This window comes from Solanum pennellii, chromosome 11, assembly GCF_001406875.1.
Source record: "Solanum pennellii chromosome 11, SPENNV200".
Lineage (NCBI taxonomy): Eukaryota > Viridiplantae > Streptophyta > Magnoliopsida > Solanales > Solanaceae > Solanum > Solanum pennellii.
The window spans coordinates 46,183,788-46,206,093 of NC_028647.1; the positions used below are offsets into that span (position 1 = coordinate 46,183,788).

At 36.8% G+C, this 22,306-nt stretch overlaps 1 protein-coding gene across 2 annotated transcripts; it reads right to left on the minus strand.

The window, feature by feature from the left end:
• LOC107004673 (protein EFR3 homolog) lies at positions 1–20,231 on the minus strand. Of its 2 annotated transcripts, none has more exons than XM_015202968.2 (20): positions 19,979–20,231; positions 19,648–19,808; positions 19,481–19,555; positions 18,460–18,575; positions 17,207–17,321; positions 15,922–16,050; positions 14,650–14,697; positions 14,351–14,550; positions 14,060–14,256; positions 13,660–13,952; positions 12,457–12,606; positions 12,019–12,366; positions 11,768–11,917; positions 11,159–11,234; positions 10,779–10,906; positions 10,426–10,617; positions 9,664–9,804; positions 9,370–9,498; positions 6,830–7,036; positions 1–465 (listed from the first exon to the last, which is right to left on the minus strand). In XM_015202968.2, the coding sequence occupies exons 2-20, from the start codon at positions 19,780–19,782 to the stop codon at positions 313–315; spliced, it is 2,982 nt and encodes a 993-aa protein (XP_015058454.1). In that variant the 5' UTR covers positions 19,783–19,808; positions 19,979–20,231; the 3' UTR covers positions 1–312. The 2 variants fall into 2 exon arrangements, with proteins under 2 accessions (XP_015058454.1, XP_015058453.1); XM_015202967.2 differs by having other exon boundaries at positions 12,457–12,609.
• Between the last annotated feature and the right edge of the window lie 2,075 nt (positions 20,232–22,306).

The following is a 22,306-nucleotide window of genomic DNA, read 5'->3' on the forward strand; positions in this document are numbered from 1 at the left end:
TAAATAATCAATGTCCCCTTCGTAAAGATGCCAACAGTTTCCATGTGATCAATCACTTATAGACAATACCATTTCAGCAAATATACAAAAAGGTAGAAAGACACTACAGACAATCATTTCTTTCTCATTTTCTTTACTCATAAATTATTTCCGCTTATGTTTTCCAGCTTACACACTTTAAATTAATATGAACTCGATACAAATAATATTACATTAGAAAGATACTTCTTTGGGATAGCACAACGAGATATGAACATGCTTGAGACAATACTTACAAGTATTAGAAGCTACGTGTAAGTAAGAACATCAAACTCAGCATCCTGCTGCTTTCAAGAACTTGTCGTAGGGGCTTGAAGGTGGCAGCCTAAAGGACTGTTCTCCATACTCCCGAGAACAAGAGTGAGAGTTTTGTGCATGAGTTGAGTCAACTGTTGTTAATTGTAGATCCTGGTGAAGCACCATATCCTGCACAAAAGGAAAAGGAACAGCTTACAATCCTCGTTAATATTTCAGGACCATGCTCTCCATATGCAGGATCTTAAGGAAAATATTTATAACACAATAGAAATAAATAAAGTGATATCCCTATTTTAAAAGAACATTCGCCTTTTTTGCCACATCTGAAGCAGTGTCACCTGTAGAATTTCCTCATCAAAGATAAGCAATGTACTAGAAACCATTGCAGACCATCATTTTCCATGTAGCTAATACATACATTTACATGGCCAATGATGTGCAACGAAATGCCTTGGATAGATTTAGGAAAATTGGCTAATCTGGATTCAGCGAGAGCAAAGCTATTCCAGTTTTTGTACTTACCCTGTGCGGGTTTCCCTTTAATAAAAAAAAGCTCAGCTAAATGAAAATTATAGATTAGTAGGATCAAAATGATCCAACTTTCAGCCAAAGCAGATTTAGATTCAAACAAGAGCGATGTCAGGTAGATTTACATGATCTCAAAGTAAACCTTTTATGTAGTGAGTAGTAGTATTAGGCTAATTATAAACTTGAGATAAAAATATTTATTCTGTAAAAAAATAATGTACAGCATACAAGGTTCCCTATGAAATACCTATAGGCAAGTAAAGTCCTAATCTGATGATCTACTGAAAGGCTAACTCACAGTTTTAGCAAGAGAAGAATTGATCAAAGCTAGATAGAAGTAAGTACACATAGTTCATAGCTAGAACAAGAAAATTAGACCAAATCAACTTTCTTTAGTTTGGATGGAATCAGTTTTCTTATTTTTGAAGTCCCAAATACTTGAATATCTAGCAATAGTTTCTTACTTTTGAAGTCCCAAATACTTGAATCACATTCAAGGGCTATTGATCCTTAATTTCTCAATCTGAAGTTGATCAGCGACTGAAGAAGGTCGCAAACCTACTACTTGCTTCTCCATCGACATGATGTCAAGACTCAAATATTGGGCTCTAGTACCAAAATTGATGTACTCTGGAGGTTTTGCACCTCTCAAGCACAAAGAAAGTTCGAAAAAAAAGCACTCGCACTGATGTTTTTTTACAAAACTAGCTTAAGTGTTCTTCAAACTCACATAAAAAGAATAGATAATGATGAAGAACCTTATCCTCACATGTTCCTCAATACTGCAGGACTGTGAGAAGCTTCGAATAAAGGAAGAAGAAGGAAAATAATGTTTAACCGTGTTTCTGAAGCAGCCACTCAAAAACACTGATTGCCAATGTTATTTTCAGCAGAATGAGCCCTACAATGAGTAAAATTGATGAGGTTAAGGAAACCCTATCCTAGCTAAACTAGGAACAAGGATTCTAGTAGGAAAGGAATACTATCTCACAATCCTAGTTTGAATGACATAGTCATACTACTTGTTAAAGAAATGGACCTTGGGCTAAACTCGACCATCCCAAAGCTAGCTCATGAGAGGAGGATTGTCCAAGACAATATAAGGAGACCACCCATACCTTTTTTATCTAATTTGGAACTTTTGAACACACCACCTAATGCCCAGGACTAGACATCTGGAGCATGGGCAAATGGGGCCCCAACATTAGTAAACAAGAATTGGGATGGGTCCTGCTCTGACATCCTGTTAAAGAAAGAGTCCTTGTGCCTAAGTCAACCCCAAAAGCTAGCTCATGAGGGGCCCAAGACCATATAAGGAGACCACTCATCCCTTTTTCATCGGATGTGGGACTCTTCAACGCTACTAATAAACCAAGTTTGACTAGAACTATAAATATAATCCTACTAAACAAGAACCTCACAACTAAGGAACAAGGAACAAAAAATCCTAATCTTTCAGAAAGCAATAATTTCTAATCTTTGCATGGATTATTGGACTTCTTGAGGTTCTTGGGACATGATACCCTCTTGTATATGGTGGAATATTTGGAGAGCAAGAAATAAAAAGTATCTTAAAAATACTGCAGAATCAGTGTAAAAGATTAAATGGCATTGTATGAAGACTTTCTTTTTTTTTTGGTGTAAAGAGGAGGGAATAGAGGACGCTAGACAGGTCTTAAACTTTTTTTCTTCTTTGTAAGTTTAGTAGCAGCTTTCTTGAGTTGGTGTTTTTAGGGTCACTGATGTAAATCTTTTTGGTGGTTGCCAGCATAGCCTCATTGCTCATTGCTGAGGAATACAACTTTACCTTTATCAAAAAAAATTGTCTTAGACCTTGTGCTTGTTAAGCACCACGTTTATCTCATCTATTTATCACATAATATGGGAGACAGAGGGAGTATTATATAACAAATCTGGACACCTCAAATTCTCAGTTATGTCAAGGACCTACAATCAATATCAATGTCTGATTTTTCCAGCTGCATTAATGAGCTGGAACTCATAGACCCTCCTCTTTTCGGGGGATCCTATACTTGGAGAGGAGGGGAAAATTACAGGAATGCTTCTAAAATAGACAGGTTTTTGTATTCTTTTCCTTTGGATAAAATGTTCACTCAGATTAGGCAAAGCTCTCTTCCTAGCCTGGGTTCCGACCACAACCCCATTCTTTTGACTTGTGGAAATGATAATTTCAAGAAGTCTTACTTTAAGTTCGAAAAGTGGTGGCTTAATGTGGAAGGTTTCAAAGAAAAAGTTCAAGAATGGTGGTGTTTTTTTATCATATCTGGTACTCCTGACTATATTCTGGCAACAAAATTAAGCATGTTAAAGGCGAAACTCAAAGAATGGAGCAAAGAGCATAAGGTGAACTGGAAGGCAAAAAAAAGCTACATCCCAGATCAAACAGGGAGCTTGGAGACCTTGCAAGAAAGCAGACCTTTAAATGATGATGAACAGTTGATAAAGGCTCATTTAGCCATGGAATATGACGAAGTGGCCAGGAATGAAGAAATATTTTGGAGGCAGAGATCCAGAGTCCACTGGATCAAATGTGGTGATAAAAACACAGTTTTTTCACAGAATGGCCACTGCACATAAAAGATCAACACTATAGATTCCTTGTTTATCAATGGAGAACTATCTACTGATCCTATTTGCTCCATTGTGGATTTCTATCAAGATCTCTATAAAGAATCAGAAAATTGGAGATCTTATTTGAATCTTGATGAAGTACAAGGCATTTCAGCAGAAGAAAGAAACAATCTTGAGAGAGTTGTTGAGGAAGAAGAGGTACTGGCAGGGATAAAGATGTGTGCACCTGGACCAGATGGCTATATCATGGCCTTCTTTCAAGCTTTCTGGGAAACAATAAAGGAAGAACTGATGCAGACATTCCACAGATTTCACTCTCACTACAAGTTTGAGAAGAGCTTCAATGCCACCTTTGTAGCTTTGATTCCTAAGAAGGTTGGAGCAAATGATCTAAGAGATTTCAGACCCATTAGTCTAATCTCCGGGGTCTACAAAATCATAGCAAAGGTGTTGGCTGAGAGACTAAAGAAGGTAATAAGCAGAGTTGTAAACAACCACCAGATGGCTTTCATGAAAGGGAGACAAATAATGGATGCTGCTCTTATTGCTAGTGAATGCATTGACAGCAGGATTATGTGCCTGGAGTTATGCGCAAGTTAGATATTGAAAAGGCCTTTGATCACCTGAACTGGAGTTTCCTGTTGAACATTCTCAGGTAAATGGGATTCGGGAGAAGGTGGATTAAGTGGATAGAATTCTGTATCAAAACTACCAGGTTCTCCATTCTGATAAATGGAGAACCTGCAGGTTTTTTTCCAGCTGAAAGAGGTCTGAGACAAGGGGATCCCTTGTCACCTTTCTTGTTTATAATAGCTATGGATGGATTAGGCAGTCAGATGAGAAGGGCTGCAAGAAACAACTGGATAAAACGCTTCAGCATTAAGAACAGGAACAATGAAATCATGGAGGTGACTCACTTATTATATGCTAATGACACTGATTTTCTGTGAAGCTGAACAAGAACAAATATGCTACCTTAGGGTGATACTGGTGATCTTTGAAGCTTGCTCTGGGTTGAAGATTAACTGGAGGAACAGCAATATTTTTCCAGTGAAAGAGGTGCAACAAATTCAATCTCTGGCAGGTATTTTGAGGTGCAGGATAGAAGAGTTGCCCACAATCATTTGGGAATGCCATTGGGTGCTAATCACAAAAACTGTGAATATATGGGATAAAATAATGGAGAAAACAGAAAAAAGACTAGCTCTTTGGAAATCACAATACCTTTCCCTGGGAGGTAGAGTTGTTTTGATCAATGCAGTCCTAGATTCTCTGCCAACATATGTAATGTCTTTATTCCCCATCCCCGGTGAGGTGCTGAAAATCCAAGACAAGTTGAGGAGGGATTTCTTATGGCTAGGAAGCAAGATTGAGAAAAGTTTCAACCTGGTAAAATGGAGCGCAGTTCAGCAAAGCAAGAGTTTTGGAGTCTGGGAGTGAGGAACCTAAAGCTTCATAATAAGAGTTTACTTACCAAATGATTGTGGAGATTTACTCAAGAAAATCAGTCCTATGGTCTGGAGGGGCAGTGGGGCACTAATAAAGTGACTAACACATATGGGGTTGGGGTTTGGAAATCTATCAGGAATCTATGGACGACTCTCAAGCTAAACACTAAAGTTAGAGTTGGTAGGGGATACAAGATACTTTTTTGGAAAGAGGACTGGAGTGGTCATGGCACACTTCAATGCCTTTTTCCTAGTCTGTTCTCAATAAGCTTGAATACTGGATGCAGTATAAAAGAAATGTGTCCCCTCAAGGGTGGAACCTGACTTCCAGAAGACCTCTAAATGATTGGGAAAAACCATGGGTGGTAAATTTTCTAAAACTAATAGGAAACTTCCCGGGACAGACTCAGACAAACTCATTTGGAGGCACCGCAATGATTGAATTTTCACTGTTAACAGTGTATACAGAAGGGAACTGAGTGTTGCTGGAAGCAGGTCAACTGGACCTTGGAATACTATATGGAAAAGTGTGGCTCCTAATAAAGAGAAATGCTTCACTTGGCTAGTAGCTAGGAAAGCATGCTTGACACATGAGGCACTGCAAAAAAGGGGGTCCATCATAGCATCTAGATGCCTCCTCTGCAAGGAGGCACTAGAAACCAACAAACACCTCTTCATGCATTGCAAAGTAACGACACAAGTTTGGGCTATGTTTACTACCATTGCTGGAATCAACTGGATCATGCCTGAACATATTGCAGACTTGCTTAGCTGTTGGATCAGAAGAGGAGGAAGCAAAAGCCAAAAAATATGGTGGACGACAGTCCCAGCCTGCATCTGGTGGACCATTTGGAAGGAGAGGAACCAGAGATATTTGAAGGAAAAGAATCCTCTATTTTGAAGATTAAGTGGAAAGTTATTACTTCACTAGGTTTTTGGTGTAAAGAAAAGAGTATAGAAGAGGAAATCCAACTAGTGGATTTTATAGGCTTTTTGTAAGTATCTCTCTTTTCTTCTTTTGTAAACTTTTTGGAGGTGGCCAGCATAGCCTTAATGCTGAAGGAATACAATTTACCAATTTCAAAAAAAAAAAAAAGAAGTCGACTCAGTGTTATCAAAGGCGTGCTTAAGCCCTGAAAGCGAGGCTCAAAACATGTTGAGTGCTTCGCCTCGTTTTATGTGCGCTTCAGTGTCATCATCAAGGTTCTAAGACAAACTTTTCACTGCTAATGAACCTCATATGAAGAAGTGACACTAAACAATTAATATTTCACTTTATCATCATTCTTTTTCAATTTCTTTGGTCATAAATGTGTCATTCATGTTTATAATTTTTAGTCTTGGACTAAACATATATATTTGTATTTTTTTCTCCCTTTGCGCCTTTTTTTATTAAAGTCCACGCTTTATTTGCGTTTTGCGCTTAAGGCCCCACAAACCTTAAGAGCTTTTTTTGCGTTTTTCACCTTTGATAACACTGAGTAGACTAGACATTCATCGTACGAATCCTATGAAGTTGGATACTTGGAGCCAAACGACATTAAAAAGTTCCACATACTCAGATATTTATTCTCACATTCTAAAGATTCAGGGAACCACTAAAAAGGATTGAATATGTTAGAGGATCTGAATGAACTTTGCTCATTCCACATATGGAGCTCTCTACTTCAATCTCATTTGAGAAAGAAGAGCTCTTCAACTTCCCTATAGTTTGGTGTGATCAAGGTTATATGCTGGCAGGTAAGTTTAATGGAATGCTATAAATCCTCTGACGTTTTGTACTGTAACTATTTTGTTGAGAAGGCTAATCACCAAAAAAGCTGCATCCCATGATATTGCAGCACTAAAATCTCTATGTATCAATTCAGTTTATAGAAAGATACATTATAATACGCAAATATATCATTCAAGCACAAAAAAGCTTGGATACCAACTGATAGAGGGACAAACAGAGTGATTCTCACCATCTTTGGCAAAGAAAGGTTCTTCCTGTCATTTTCATTATAGGATATTAATGCCTTGGTTTCCTGTTGCATCTTGAAACTCTGAAGGGTTGACATCTTGTGTTGTTTACCAGTAACAAGGGCCTCACACTGATTTTTTACTTGGTCATAGGGTATCGGCGTAGAGGAAGTTGGGTAGCTTGCAACTTGTCGGGCAGTTTCCAGAACCTACATGTGCAAGAGATAGTGTTATACTGGAACATGCTACTGATCTTATAGTTCATAGTCCCACAGACAATTTGACAATGTTAAACAAAAAAAAAATACTAAGTAATTATGCATGTGGAAGGACATGTAACATGAGCTATTCAATCTCATTAACTTAGAGATCCTCAGAAGTAAAATGCTCCTAGGTCATAGTTGTTTCAGGAACTTATTTTTCTACAGCATTATCCTCAGCTCCTCCTTTTCTTATTTTTTAGTTTCTTATTTTTGATGAAGTAATGAAGTTCTATTGAATGTCTGGGCAAAAACAATGGTACCAAGAAGTATATCAGAAGGTACAAAACCAAAAAAAAGATATGTTTTTATGCGAATGACACCCCATCTTCTATACACAAAGGAACCTCTGAGGTATATGGGAAGGCAATCCCTCCCAGCTTAAGAACTTCTCATAATATGACTTCGAAAAAACTCCTATTTCTCTTAAGGATCCAAACTGACATATATGGAAAGGCAATCCCTACCAGGTTAAGAAGAACTTCTCATATTACGACTTCAGAAAAAACTCCTTTGTCCCCCACTGTCACCTGCTCCAGACATCAGGAGATCATGTGGTGTGTTTTGTTTGTGAAGAAATTCAGTCAGGCTTTGGAATTCTATCCTTTCCTAGCCTTAAAAGTTCCTTCTTTCTTATGTAATGCTCTAGTAAAGCATAGACACTTTTAACGGTGACACCATGACTCTCACGTATCTTGACATCTGTTGCCTCATTTAAATGTTTCGTTTGTTACTTGACATCGATAACATGAGGAATTAACAAAAGGATGTGCACTATACAAAATGTTTTGTGTTATAAATTCCTATGACCGAGTCTTTCTAGCCCCTGTGAGTATATTTTATAAAAGTATAGAGAGTGAGCCTCTCTAACCGGTAGAAAGTGGTGGGTGTCCACTAACGGTCATTCTTGGCTAGCTCAGATAATGAAATTCCAGATGGAGTCGGTAGTTGAGCATTGTATCCCTCCTCGTCCCGAGCTTTTGATACTACCTAACTAAGGCTTTCCCTTGAGCTTTACAAATAGTCTTCGTAGCTTCCTCTTCGCTCTCATATATTCTTCAAAGGCTTCTCAGCCTTCTACTTTTAGTAACTTTATATAGCACTCTTTTTTGGCTCAAATAACTCTTTGCACCTCGTGATTCCACCACCAGGATTCTAGTGATCAAGATATTAAACCTTTAGACACACCTAACACTTCACTTGTTGCTTTTTAATGCAACTTGATATTTTCTACCACGAGATGTCTTCCTTGTCTTCTATGGCCCATTTTAACTCCTATTCGTAGCACTTCTTGAGACGCTGCCTTTTAGTGCCTACCACAGAATTCTTAGCTTGCAAGTTGCAATTCGTCTTTTTAACACTATACTCTTATGCTGTGCATCAAGACAACCACCCTCACTGGGCGGTCATTGCTTCTCCAGGTATGACCCTACAGTTCGTACATTTGGTTTTACCAAATCTTCTTCTAAGGATAAATCTATTTGACTATGGTTCACTCTCTAAATCATAAGCTGAAACAACATCAACATACCCCGTGTAAAACATAAGCTAAAACAAACTCTAGAATAGCCTTACCTCATCATTCCTAGGACCATAATTAAATCTATACTTAGTCAAAATCATCATAAAATTTACCTACAAGACCATTTAGATATCACCTAATTAAGATTTGTTGGTTACTCGTAATCCCTTGAACTAAGGTGTAACATCTTAACCCCTCATTTTGAGTATTTATACCGTCATATTTTGAAACTTATCGTAGGTTCATATGTTTCTTTTGGTACTTGTTAGTATAGCTTGGAGTGGGACCCAAGGGGCTCCAGTGAGTTCTAGACAAGAACATTGCAGATTTTATGTTTTCTAGTTTCTCACGAACACGAGAGGTCCCCAGCGAAGACAGCCCACTAAGCTGCCAAGTTTCGCGAACGCGAGGTCTAGCCCCGGGACGAAGACTCAGCCGTGTATCCTGATCGGCACCACTGTCATGCCTGAACACAGATACAATGGGGCGCTGCAGATCACTCAATTTCGTTCCTTTTGGTTAGTATGCCTCACCAATGGGAAGACAAAAGATAGGCTGAACCTTAGATGTCCCGTAAAGACGAGTATACAGACATTTTTCTCTTATCTTTTTCCCTTTGTAGTCTCGTTACGAAGATGCAAAGACCAAGCAGATTTTTTAAGTTAAAATGTCAAAATATGTAAGACTAACCACAGACTAATCTACAACATAAACAACTCCACAAATATTCCTAAACATGTTCTTCAAAGCAGTTACTTACCGATTCTAAAAGCTGGTTAACACTTAGAATGTCAAGGGAATTGATAGATAGAGATGTCTTTCGGCCTGATTGGCTTCCATTAGCATCTGAAATTGTTTCTTCATCTATGAGGGAAGGTGGTCCCATGACCTGATAGAGTAAAGAGACACAATAACCTCTGTTAGAAAGCATATTTGAAGTCATGTCATTGGGGTGGGAGAAAAAGTCCAAGACATCACAAAAAGAAAAAATAGTAACCAACTAGAGACATAAATAAATGTATATCTTAAATACACAAAATGGTTCCTCTACAACCTCATCAAAAGTCTCGAACTCAATCTGAGCAAGTGGAGAGCAGGGGTGAGGAGTTTCCATATACAGAGGAATCCCAAGTGGATATGCATCGTCTGGTTCAAACCTTTCCAGGAGTTGTTTTCTTATGCTTGATAACTCATCCTGGAAAACATTAGCCAAGATTAAACATCCTGAACTAGAAGAAGATGAGAAAAAATCATGTACTTAAAACTCTCTAAACTGGACGATGAATATTAATTTCATAAAATTCAAGCAACATTTTGAATCATCTTATATTGACACAATGTTATCATATCAGTCAACAAAGGAGCGATTTAGAACCAAACAAGAAGCTATCTTCAACCTACTTTTATTTCTACTCTGTTATTTGTTGATAAGTCTAAAAATTTCACTCTTACAACATCAAGTCAGTGTCATAAAAGAATGTACAAGTAGTGTCTATGACTCAACCAGAGTCAACCACAATCTTCCATCAAACTCACCAAACTACCTATAAAAGGTGGATTCCTTGCCAAAAGTACAATTGTAAGGAGAAAGATTCATTAATGCTGTCTACATCATTCTTTCTGTTTTGAAACTATCTTCTCTATCTACCATAACTGTATTAACCAAGCAAATCAAACTAGCTGTTAATGACACAAAAAGATAGCATTAGCGTGTATAAATCTCTGTCTTGCAAGAAAACAAAGATTCCCCACCACCTATGAGGTTGCGAACCTGCATCATACATCAAAATTTTGAGAAAGCTAAAAAAGTTAATACCTCTGACAATGTTCCGCATTTAGATGTGAAGTGCAACATAACGATTTCTTTAAATTTTTCATCGTCTAACTCTACTGCTGACAGGGATCGCAAAGCTGCAGTTTCATCTTCTTGTGAGCCATAACCATATGTTTCACTACCAGACCCGGTTTGCAGCCTCACATCTTCTCCCAACTTAAGATAAGGATCAACCTATTTGACCAAACATTATGACATGATTAAAATTTAAACAAACTATATATATTAGAAAACACGGAGAGCTGATCAGATTAGGCCTAACAGAAAGATTGGAAGAAATCAACTACTAATCCAACAAAACAGAACATAAACACAAAGAGCTTTGGGAGATTAACCATTTCATCTGTCAGTGATGATTTAACCACAGGACTTAGTTCAGGGAGATTGCCCGCCCTTGCTGAACAGATGAGCATATATGATGCCAAAGTAAATAGAGACCTCCTTCGAGATGGTTGTAAACCTCCTTCAGTAATCAGTGAGTAAAAAGATAGTCAATATTTGCACCAAAGACATGAATGCTGCTAAAACCAGAAATTTCACTGTAAGATACAGTATTAATCATCGACAACCCAGTCAGGAACTTCTAAAGTGATTGAAGTTTTCATTAGGTCGTATTACTGATGTCAAATATTATCTCTGACCCCAACTAAATAGTTGTAAGCTTGCACTCCCCAAGTACGTAAGATGTTGGAACTTGATAGTGAACCCAACTCACCTTCTTTATCCATCGAAATAGTCCTTAGAGAGAAGGCTAACTGGAAAGACCGAACAAGCGCCATATGACTAGAATTCTGCAATTAGCAAGACCAACTATCACGTGGTTGATGAAACAGTTGCAGAATGACATAGAAGATGGAGATCAAGCAATATAAGACTTATAACAGTTTGAACTAGTCTTTAAAATAGCTCTGATTTATTTGGAGAAAACAATTTGTGCAAAATGTGTTCGGATAGTTGTAGTTTCTTGAAGTACTCTAAATTTTGTGTAAATGGAAAGAGCTTTTTTGACTATAAAAATTTCCTCGAGACACTTATGTACCCAGGACAAAACTTTCTTGAGAATAAAACCTTTAATAAACAAGACATTTTTAAAAAATCTACTTTTTTCAACAGCACGTCCAAACACCACCCTAACAAGAGAAACAAAATGCTTGAACGTTTCCCCATGCATCTCTGATTAGAGTTAGATAGTTAGACACACTATTCAGAAAAAGACAAAAGAAAAAAGAAAAGAAATCATTTCTATGGTCAAGGATTTGCCACTAGAATATTGAGAACTGGAACAGAGAAACGTTTGTATACAACAAAAAAGATGGGATCTAACCTTTGATCGAACGAAAAGTAAAACAATTTTGTATGTATGGGCCATCGCATCAAAATTGGAAGGTGTGTTATCAGTCAGTGTTGCCTGAACCCAGATAGATGAAAGCAGAAGACTCACTTGGTGACTACTCAACCGAAGCGAAGTGAACTCCTGAAGTATTTCAGATGATTAGATATTTAATAAGCTTAAAAGGAAAACAAATTCTTGGACAACTCTTGTAAATAAAAGAAGAGAGATTAGTTTTTCCATACTGATTTCCTGTCAGGGAGGGCATCCTTGAAGTCACAGGACTCACTTTGAGATCGAGAGTCACCAGATTGATGTGAATGGCGACTGACATCTTCATTTTCTTCTCCCACTTCTCCATCTCTAGAACCCTTTCCATCTTGAACGGAGAAACTCTTAGTTCTAACCTTAGCCAACTTCCTTGGTGATTGGACTAGAATACTCTGAGAAGAATTTCTACTATGTAGAGATGACAAGGGACTGACAGGTGGCATAAGCACAGTGGAGAATATGTGGTGTGCTACAGCTCGTGTTTCATGGTCAGTGTGTGCCATTGCTAAGAGCAAGTGGAGAAAGAGAGCATCTGGAAAAGCCTGAGAGCGATTGAGAGCAGATTATACCATTTGGACTACATAAAAGATACAAAACCATGAATCAGAAGCTCAACAATAGATTCTAGTTACCTTCCTGTAATATGACACATTTGGAATGCAAGAAACAATTTGTGCTGTGCGATACACAGCCGCAATCAATGATCTAGCAGCGACAGCGCTAGCTGGAATGTTCTCTAGCACCATGCCCATCATATCAAGTATAGGGCCCACATCAGCAACCTGCTAATGACAAATGTCATAATAAAAATATTACCTTCATCTAAATCACAAAATCACAGGGTATGCTCTTGTATATAAGCAAATGAAGATCTAAACTTATAACTTATAAGCAACAATAAAATACAACACTCATCATGTAATGGTGCTTGGTTCCTGCTACCAGAGACAAATAGGATGTTGATGCTTGCAAACAATTGTACTTGGTAATAGCAGGTCTGTGTATACTTTACCCTCCCCAGAGCCCACTTAGTGGGATTTCACTGGGTACATTGTTGGTGGTGGTGTTGTAATAGCAAGCAGCTTATAGCAAAAAACTAAGAAATAAATTGAGCAGACAAACATTAAACTCAGATAAAGAACTTACTCCCAGAAATTATAATCAAATATGAACAACTCATTATCGTAACAGTTGACTGAAAACATCAACATCTATTGACATTCGAATAGTACCAGTTGCACCAAATCTTACTCTGAGTCAAAGTTTAACTTTAAAACTACTTACTGATATAGATTCTACGAAATGCAAAAGATCTCTATTACTATTAAAGGCCTCATTACGGGGATAGAGTGAATAAGTAGGCAAAACAAACTGCAAAGAAAGGGCTGCTGGGTACACAATGCTTATCTTTTATTCACTTGTAGTTATTAGAACTAGCACTCTCTTTGGGTCCAGTAAGCAGTGAAAATTAATAAAGCAGGATCAGCTTACACTTGATAAAGAAAAATGTCAAATAGTGGAACTCATAGGTCTGTCTAATAAACATTTTATTTCAGGTCCAGACCATTTTTTATCAGCATTGGAAGCTAAAAGCAAAAAGGCACAACTTCAACTGTAAATATGCAAAGTGAATTACTTCCTCAAACACAAGAAAAAAACATTGAGAACATATATTACAAATTAAAGGGAAGTGGATTGCAAGTAAAACTTAGATGAAGACAATTTACTTCATTGTCAACTTCGTGCTGGATTTCGGTACATATATAAATGAAAAGAAAACTTCAGAGTACAATGCATGCATGCGGCCAATTGAAACCAAATTATCAAAGACAAACCTTCTTTGAGAGCTGTAATATGCACTTCTCTAGGGCAGACTGAAGATTGGAGTTAGAAGTATTTAATCCATCTTTCGGAGTAGATGCTTCAGCTGAATACTGCATGCACTTCCGTAAATGTTTAATCAGGTCATTAATGACACCAACTATAGTTGTGGAAGCTTTCTCTTTTGCACTTTCTACCAAGTGTGTGACCACATTAACTATACTGATCTGTATGTCAGGCTGCTTGACAATGTTCTTGTGATCCAAATGCTTGACCAAGATGGATAGCAACAAATGAGAATTTTCACCTGGGATCAAAATTTGTATTCAGGAAAAATTGAAAGAGCAACATGACTAAATAAATCACAAAAATTAATCTCAGCTGAAGAATAGGAAAAAGGAACCCATGATTCACCTGATTCCTCCAGCAGGCACTGCAAATGCATGAGCACTGAGCAGGCGAGTCCTTTCTCTGACGCCCAGTAGTTTTCAGTGTCAAAACTATGAAAAAGAGGTTCAAGAACCCGTCGTACACTAGTTGCTTCTTTTGTCAGTAAGGCCATGTTACGTAAGCAAACTCTGGCCCAATAAGAGGGGCTTTTGGCTGTCTCTCTGATTGAAGTTAGACAACAATATAAAGTAAGTATCATCCAATATATTGTCAGCCAGGGGAAAAGAAGTTTGAATTTTAGGCGTATAATCTTACATTGAGGATGTTGTATTTGCATTCATGATATTTGGCAAGGTGGAAACCTTCTTGCTCATATCAGGGAAAGATGAGCTGTGATCATCACTATTCAATACTCCTTGAACCCACTGTTCTGAAGGTTGAGACTGTTTACTGTCTTGTCCATTTTCTAGGTTCACTGTGAAGTCAATGTAATTCTCCAAAGTTGCAGTAATAATCTGCATTATTTTCATGCCAACATTAGAAACAACAATTGGCAGTTGGAGTATCTCATTATCTGAAAATTGAATAACTGAGTACTATTGAAATTATCTTACATGATCAAAGTCAATGGAGATGTGAGACTGCTCCCCCATAAACCACACCTAAAAGAAAAAACGGAAAAAAAAAGTAGCAAATGAAACACATGTGAAGAAAGGTCAAAAGAGGAAAAGAATAGACTCCACAGTGTAGCCTAAAGAGAAATTAGAGAAATACAAGGAATCAAAATTATATTTGAACTTCCAAGAAAATTAATAAAAACGAAAACGATAATGTGTAGCTATGATGAGAAATGGTCCATAAGCTTAATAGCATATAAGTTGTTTACTAGTTTAACCTAATAAGCAAATACTGAACCTCATGCTAGATTTAATTACTTTCCCTTATCTGTTCGCTTCACAAACTTTGAATCATCTCTGGATGCACAACATTCAAGTGAATTAATTTAAAAAATTGAAGGGGTAATCTCTAAGTTGCTCCCTGAGAAACTAATGTTTATACGTCATGAAAGAAGCTTCTCGTCCCAGTTATAGAAGCCCCACTAGAAATACTGAAACAAAATGGCAACTTTTCTCAATTACCGCACTATGTTAAGCTACTGTTGTATATTGAAACTTCCCAATTTTATTGGACGTCCCCAAAGGATGAGTTTTATACACTTGAAACTTTTCTAGTTGCTTGATAAGTATCTGATGTAAATAGGTAAAATTAGCTGCAAAAGCATGGCATTTAAGTAGCTATTTATCATTGAACTAATGAGTTTGGTAGGCACAATGAAAAAATACACTATGAAATGAGTGTAACTCCACACACAAAAAAACAGTGACACGTGTACCTCAAGTCCTCAACAATATAAGACCAGTTATCAGGAAATGCTAACTAAGGATTCAAATTACAAGCTTTTATCACAAAACATGAGCCCTTCCTGGTTCTAACTGGTCCAAGACGTGTCCAGTATTGAGGCAAAGCCACTATATGAAAAGGTAATGATAATTAGCTTGTTCATTCCTCCTACAGTCGTGGGAATGTTCTGTGTGATGACAAATAAAATACATAACATCTTAGTATCTCATTCAAGAGCTGCGAGAATAAGCTACTTTTTGAGATTAAGTGGTAAGATATCGACGTCAGTGAAACAACGAATGCAGATAAATCCTTCAAAGAAGGTACTTTCATTAGTCTATGTCATCAAGATCTAGTAATTTCGATCAAAAAACACCCCAAACACCTGAAGTGGTTCCAAGTTCTGGGTACTTGAGAATTTTCCAAGTATAATTAAATTAATACAAAACAACAGAGAGAGAGAGAGAGAGAGACTGAGTTTTTACCAAGACAGCCAAAGTTTGCATTCCTGCAGAACGCAAGCGCAAGGCTCTATCATCATCTCCAACTTCTCGAGCTAGTTGGCACAGTTTAGGTATGAGGCCTTCTAAGTTGAACATGTAAGTACCATCCATCTGCTTAATAAAGGAGAAGCAAGAGAACTTGAATCCAATTTTTAGCATAAACCCAAAATATTTTCCAGGTTCTTTTAAATCCATTTATCAAAACCACACTCCATTTCCTTCTCTCAGACCACTCCCAAGGGTGAAACCAAACAAACAAAAATAAAATCCCAATACTGCCCCTAGTTTCTTTTAGAGTTAAGCCTCTTATAGAAGCCAATAGATCACTAAAAACATTCAAAATCCAGGATAGAGAATGCAATACCATAACTTCTTTTACCATTTCGGGGGAGTAGATGCAATAACTAATATTGCTCTTCATTCTTCAAATGTTACATCCTCCTCGTGGAAATAAAATGTACTTGCGACACTATTAAAATAGACCGTAGGCCTAATTCAACCCCAAAAAAAGCTAGCTCAAGAAGTAAAAATTGCCCAAGCCATATTAAAGAGACCACCCATCTCTTAAAGGGACGATGTGAGACTCTTCACACAAATACCCTCACGCTTGGGGCTAGACATCTGGTGTGTGGACAACTAATATGGTGGCCAACATCGGGGGTGAGAATTGGGATGGAACTTTTCCTGATATCATGTTAAAGAAATGGACCTTGGGCCTAACTCAATTCCAAAAGCTTGTTGAAAATGTGAGGAAATGGGGATTGCCCAAGACCATATAAGGAGAAATTTTTTGCGTCCCACCCACCGATGTGGGACTTAATCCCCCTCATGCCCAGATTGGAGATCTGAACCATGGATAATATATGATGGGGGCACCATATTGTTTGAAACAAAACTTGGGTAGGCCTGGTGCTCTAATACCATGTTAATGAAATGGGCCTCAGGCCTAACTCAACCCCAAAAGCTAGCTCAAGAGGTAAGAATTGCCCAAGACATAATAAAGAGAACGCTCATCCCCTAAAGGGTCGAAGTAGGACTCTTCACAATCCTAACATACATCAGTATTTGCTAACCGCTCGAAAATTATGACAGATCAGTAAGAGACACCATGATTCATGACCAAATTATACAGTGGCATTACCCAAGTCCATCTTCAGAAACTAGGCTCTTGGTTCAAAATATATGAGGAATACAACTACTTCAAAATAGTCATTCCTGGGAATGACATCCATTTATATTAACATCTATTTTCCTTAGGCATACAAACCTGGCTATTGATGAAATCGACTAGAGTATTGCAACCTAAAATCTGCATTTCATCATGCTGTGTTTGTTCAAAAAGAGTGCGGATAATCCCCAATAGACTAGCAGCATATAGTGGCCTGCAGTTGAAAATTTAAACATTAAACAGTTACATTCTGTTATAAGGTCATCAAAGTCAAAAGTAACTTGAGTAAATATTGTATGCAGAACTACATTTGTATCAGTGCAATAATGCAAACATGCATATCACATGCATAGATACTGATGTTAACTGAGAAGAAACATTTCCATCTAAAATTACTTAGTCAACTAGATTACTGTAGATACCCTATAGCCTATTTTCAAGTCAGAAATTTCCGAGGAACAACTAAGCATAACTACTTGAATAGTTCTAGACATATCTGAGGTGGCATCTACAGAGTTGCAAATCGTTTTTCAGTATTATAATTCATTGCCCAGTTTCAAGATGACTAATTAGATCTCCAGTAACATCAGTGCTCAAAACAAAGGCAACAAGAAGCAAGAATACAAGTCTTCAAGGAAAGTGGAAAAAGATCGAAAACAATCTCATACAAGTAAAGAAAGGAACACTATATCAAAACGGGCAAATCTAATGTGGATTTTTTTCAGGAACATAAATCTTGATAATCAACTGAGATTTATCAACAGCCCCTCCACAAAGGAAGAGGATTTACAGCTGGGGGAACTTTATAGAACTACACCATGGGTCTGCAAAACCAGCACTGTATATTGACGTATGCATATGAGAAAGGAAGAGCCTTTGTAGTTCCCTTGGAGGTGAGGACAAGAAAAAAAAAGCTCTTCCGTCTAGTTTCTTCACTGTTGCCAAAGACTAACCAAGAAATCTATTGATGATCCTTCTCTACATATAAATTTTAGAGAACAAAAATATAGAAGATCCATATTTCTCCATATTGTTCTCCAGAATCCGTTCCCTTTTTTTTTTGTTTCTTTTTTTCCTTTATTGGATAAGCAAGAACCATTTCCATTTTTACCAACTGTTCATGTTTAACTTCATCTGCCACAAATAATTGTAGCCATGCACCTAGAAAGGCATAAGATCTGGCTTAATCTTCCCATCTAAGCTTAGCATTGAGAAGAGCCTTAGTAAACTTATGGTTTGTTCCTATCCTTTCCTTGTCTAGTAAATGCAGATAAATCTATAGTAGGACATGCCAACAGGTTTAGTTTTGAGCTATAGGTACACAAGTACTTCTATTAATTGTTCAAACTTACATCTGCTCCTTACATGAAGATAGCAGCTTCCTGTAGATCATGGTAACAAGCTTTACTGACCCAAGGTGCTCATTTCGCAAATCTTTGTAACACCTTTGCTCCAGGTATTCAGTAATCTGAATCACATTGATCAGTCATTAGTATACACATATTAGGGAGACTCGAGATACCAAGAAAGCTTTCCAAACATGAAAATTAATGAAACTTCATAACTCTCAATACTAGAATATGAATATTCTGATTTATAGGTAGAAATTCATGGCAACAATTTATTTATAGATCAGGAGGAATATGACCTGTGACACATGGAGTTTCGAAATATTTTTTCAATTGAATGAATTTACGGAGAAAGTAAGCTCACCTTTTTTACAGAGTAGTCCTCTCATGGCTTAATGAAGAGAGCAAACATAAAAAGACCTCTGTAGTACAACTAAACTATGGAAGATACTTCGTGACCTGATTTTGAACTCTTATTTTAGGACATTACTGCAAAAAAAAGTAGGAAATTTTGGAGGCTGAATTCCTAGAGAAACTACTTGCAATTTGAGATAACAACATCCTCTCAAGTGCGTACCTTGAACATAACATCCAAGCTATAATAGCATAACAAAATGCATTACCCCTTTTAAAAAATCACTAAGATGACTTAGTTGCCCCTTGTGAATGGAGAAATACAATGTTGCCCAGAGGACAAACAAGCTTAAAATCTATGTTCCGACAAGTGTGTTAAGGATCCTCCAAAAGTAGTGCATTTTTGGAGAATCCAATATGGGTGCGGCAACATTTTTGGGGAGTCCTTGCAACATAGCTTAAAATACAAGAAGAGCACTAAAGGGAAAAATTGAAGTCCTCATGAATCAGTTTTTCAACAAATACTTAAAAGCAACATACAATACTCTGTCCCAACTTCAAAACTTTAGTGGGTCTTCCTCGTTATTTTTAAGTTCAATAGCAGCAACATTACAAAAAGTTAAATTTGATGAAGTAGTGAATTATAAGTGAAGAAAAAAGTATTTTTTACCTTTGGTATACGCAATGGGTTTCTTGAAGCATACTCACAAAGTTTTGCAATTTTTCTATCATTTGGCTCAGCATCCTGCAATAATAAGAGATAGTGAATACAGCAAAAGAGTGAAGACATGAGAAAAGCAAACCATATCATGAGTGAAAGACATGAGAAAAGCAAACCTGTGATTTGGGGAAAATCTCTCCAAGGAGCTTCTTGTAACGTTTAACAGGCTGTCTTGACCTTGCTCGCAATGATGGACAAAAGAAGCACAAACTACCACATGCAGGAACTACTTTCCTTGACATTACCCCCATTTTTATACAATTTCAAAGCCCAAATCCTATACACCACCACTTTCACTTGAATCAATCATCCAATCAAAACAATACAATACAAATTCTAATATGATTATGCAATTTTGAGGGTCCGTAAATATCAAGATTTCAACAAAATGCAAAAGGAAGATCCCAAATTAGCAAAAAAATTGAACAATAAAAAAACAATACCTACCAATTGAAAAAATCCAAAATTGAGCTGTCGATCTAGATCCAAAATCTGAAATTGTGTTGTTCTACTATGAATGTTTAAGCTACATATTCATAATCATAAATAACATGGGATTATTAAGTCAAAGGGGGAGGGAAGAGGGCTTCAAATTTTACAAACTCTCCTCCCCTTTTGAGGTTTTTCAATACTCTTACTATAATTATTATTATTACACCAAAAAAAGATAACTAATTAATACAGAGATTGGAGAAAAGTAATTAGGCGTGGAAAAAAATAAAAATACAGTATCTAAACAAGGAATCTTTATAAATAGTGGCTCTCACTAACTTACTAGTGTAACGGGCAGGTCCAACATGGACTAAATTAATGGTTGTTTGTGTTGGAAAATGCGGAAGTATATTTAATTCGAAAATTACCTATTGGACAGAATAGTCTGGTGGATACTCGTATTTGTATCGGATTGTATAATGGACTCTTTTACTTAGCTTGGACCTTTATACTCAACATAAAACAATATATTAAACTCCTCTGACCATTAATCATCCTTATGTGGCATATAGATGAGTTGGCAAGAGAGTGTAGTCACACGCCTGCAAAGGCAAGTGAATATGATATTTAAAATTTCAATTTTTGCTTTTAAGTTATTAAAATTATTTTTTTAAAAATAAATTTAAAAAAGAAAAAAAACTCCATCTTCTTCCCCACACTACCTCCATCTTCTTCCCCACACTACCTTTTTTCCAGCCATTCCAATCCCAACCTATTTTTCTTTCTTATTCACACCCTATTATTATTTATCTTCATTTTTCTTTCACTTCTTTCTTCTTTCCCCCCACCCATCCCTATTTTTTTCCTCTTCAATCATCACTTTCCCTTTTTTTTTCCCCTCTCATACCTGAATTTCTTTCTTTTTGCCTTTCTTGGCTCCTTTTCAACTTCTTTCTTGTTTTTTTTTACCCTAAAAAAAACGAAATTGGACAAAAATATTTGAACATAATAAGCAAAGAAAAATCAGAAATTAGTAGAGTTGTTAATATCTCTAATGAGTAACTTGACCTCTTTTGGTGTCAAAATTATTCTTGTATTTGTAAGCGATTTGGGGTGTGAAATAGTAGTTAGCATTAGATTATGAAAAGTTTGGTTAGATCTAGTTGTTAGGTGGCTTGGTTGTTGTTATTGTGGTTGTTAGATGACTTAGGTTGTTGTTACTTTGATCTCGTCGGTGAAAATGGCAATGACGCCGGCAAAAATGGACGCCACCGTCAAAATGGCTCCATTATTTCTCCGGCATCGACGAGATCCTCTACCTTGTTCCGACCAGTTTGTATTGCTATCCATGCCGAAAAACCGGAAATGCTATATTGGGTTTTACAATTGGATTTTAACGGATTTTACGACGCCGACTTGGTGGTGAAATAGTGAAAATAAGGAGAATTAGAAATGTCAATAATAAATTAAAATGGCACTAGCGGGGAGTGAAGTAGTTTCATGACTTAATCAGATTGCTGGATTGTGAAAAAATCGAAGAAGAAAAAAAAGGGGATATGGAGATGGTGGAGTTTTGACAGTGATGGTGGGTTAGGGAAGGTGGAGGAAAGGTGTACAAAAATAATAATTTTATTTTATTTGATAAAATAGATTTTTTTTAAATTTGTCTTTTATTTAATATTTTTACTAATAATTAAAAAATTATTATGAAGAAAATTATGACTTGGCATTAATATATACGACATGGATATAACATGTCATCTATGTAAGGGAGAGTGAGATACACACATGTCAGAGAGATTTAAAAATCTCATTTTAGTTAAGTTCAGGAGTCCAGATGACAAAAAACTAAGTAGAAGAGTCCATAATACAATCCGATATAAGTACGAGGGTCCACCAGACTATTCTGCCTACCTCTTGAGTAAGCAGATGAATCCATAGGTTAGAAATCCATTAAAAGAAATTTCTTAGCAGTTCAAAAAGTAGAAGAAAAACACATGTTATTCCTCTTTTCTTTTTCTTTTTTTAATCACAGAATTAAATTACGAGGCCTTTTATTATGAATACCATAAAAAACATATCTAGATACTACTTAAATACTAAGTTCATGAGATACATGAATGTTGTAGGAGTTTTAGTCAAACCAAATGATATAACAAGGAACTCATAAGGACCATTATAGGTTCTGAAAAATGTCTCCGGAATGTCACTTTCAAATGATGATAGTCAGATATGAGGTCTATCTTCGAGAAGCAAGTGACACCCTCAAGTTGGTTGAAAAGGTCACAATTCTCGAAAGGATACTTATTCTTTACGGTGACCTTATTTAATTGGCAGCAATCA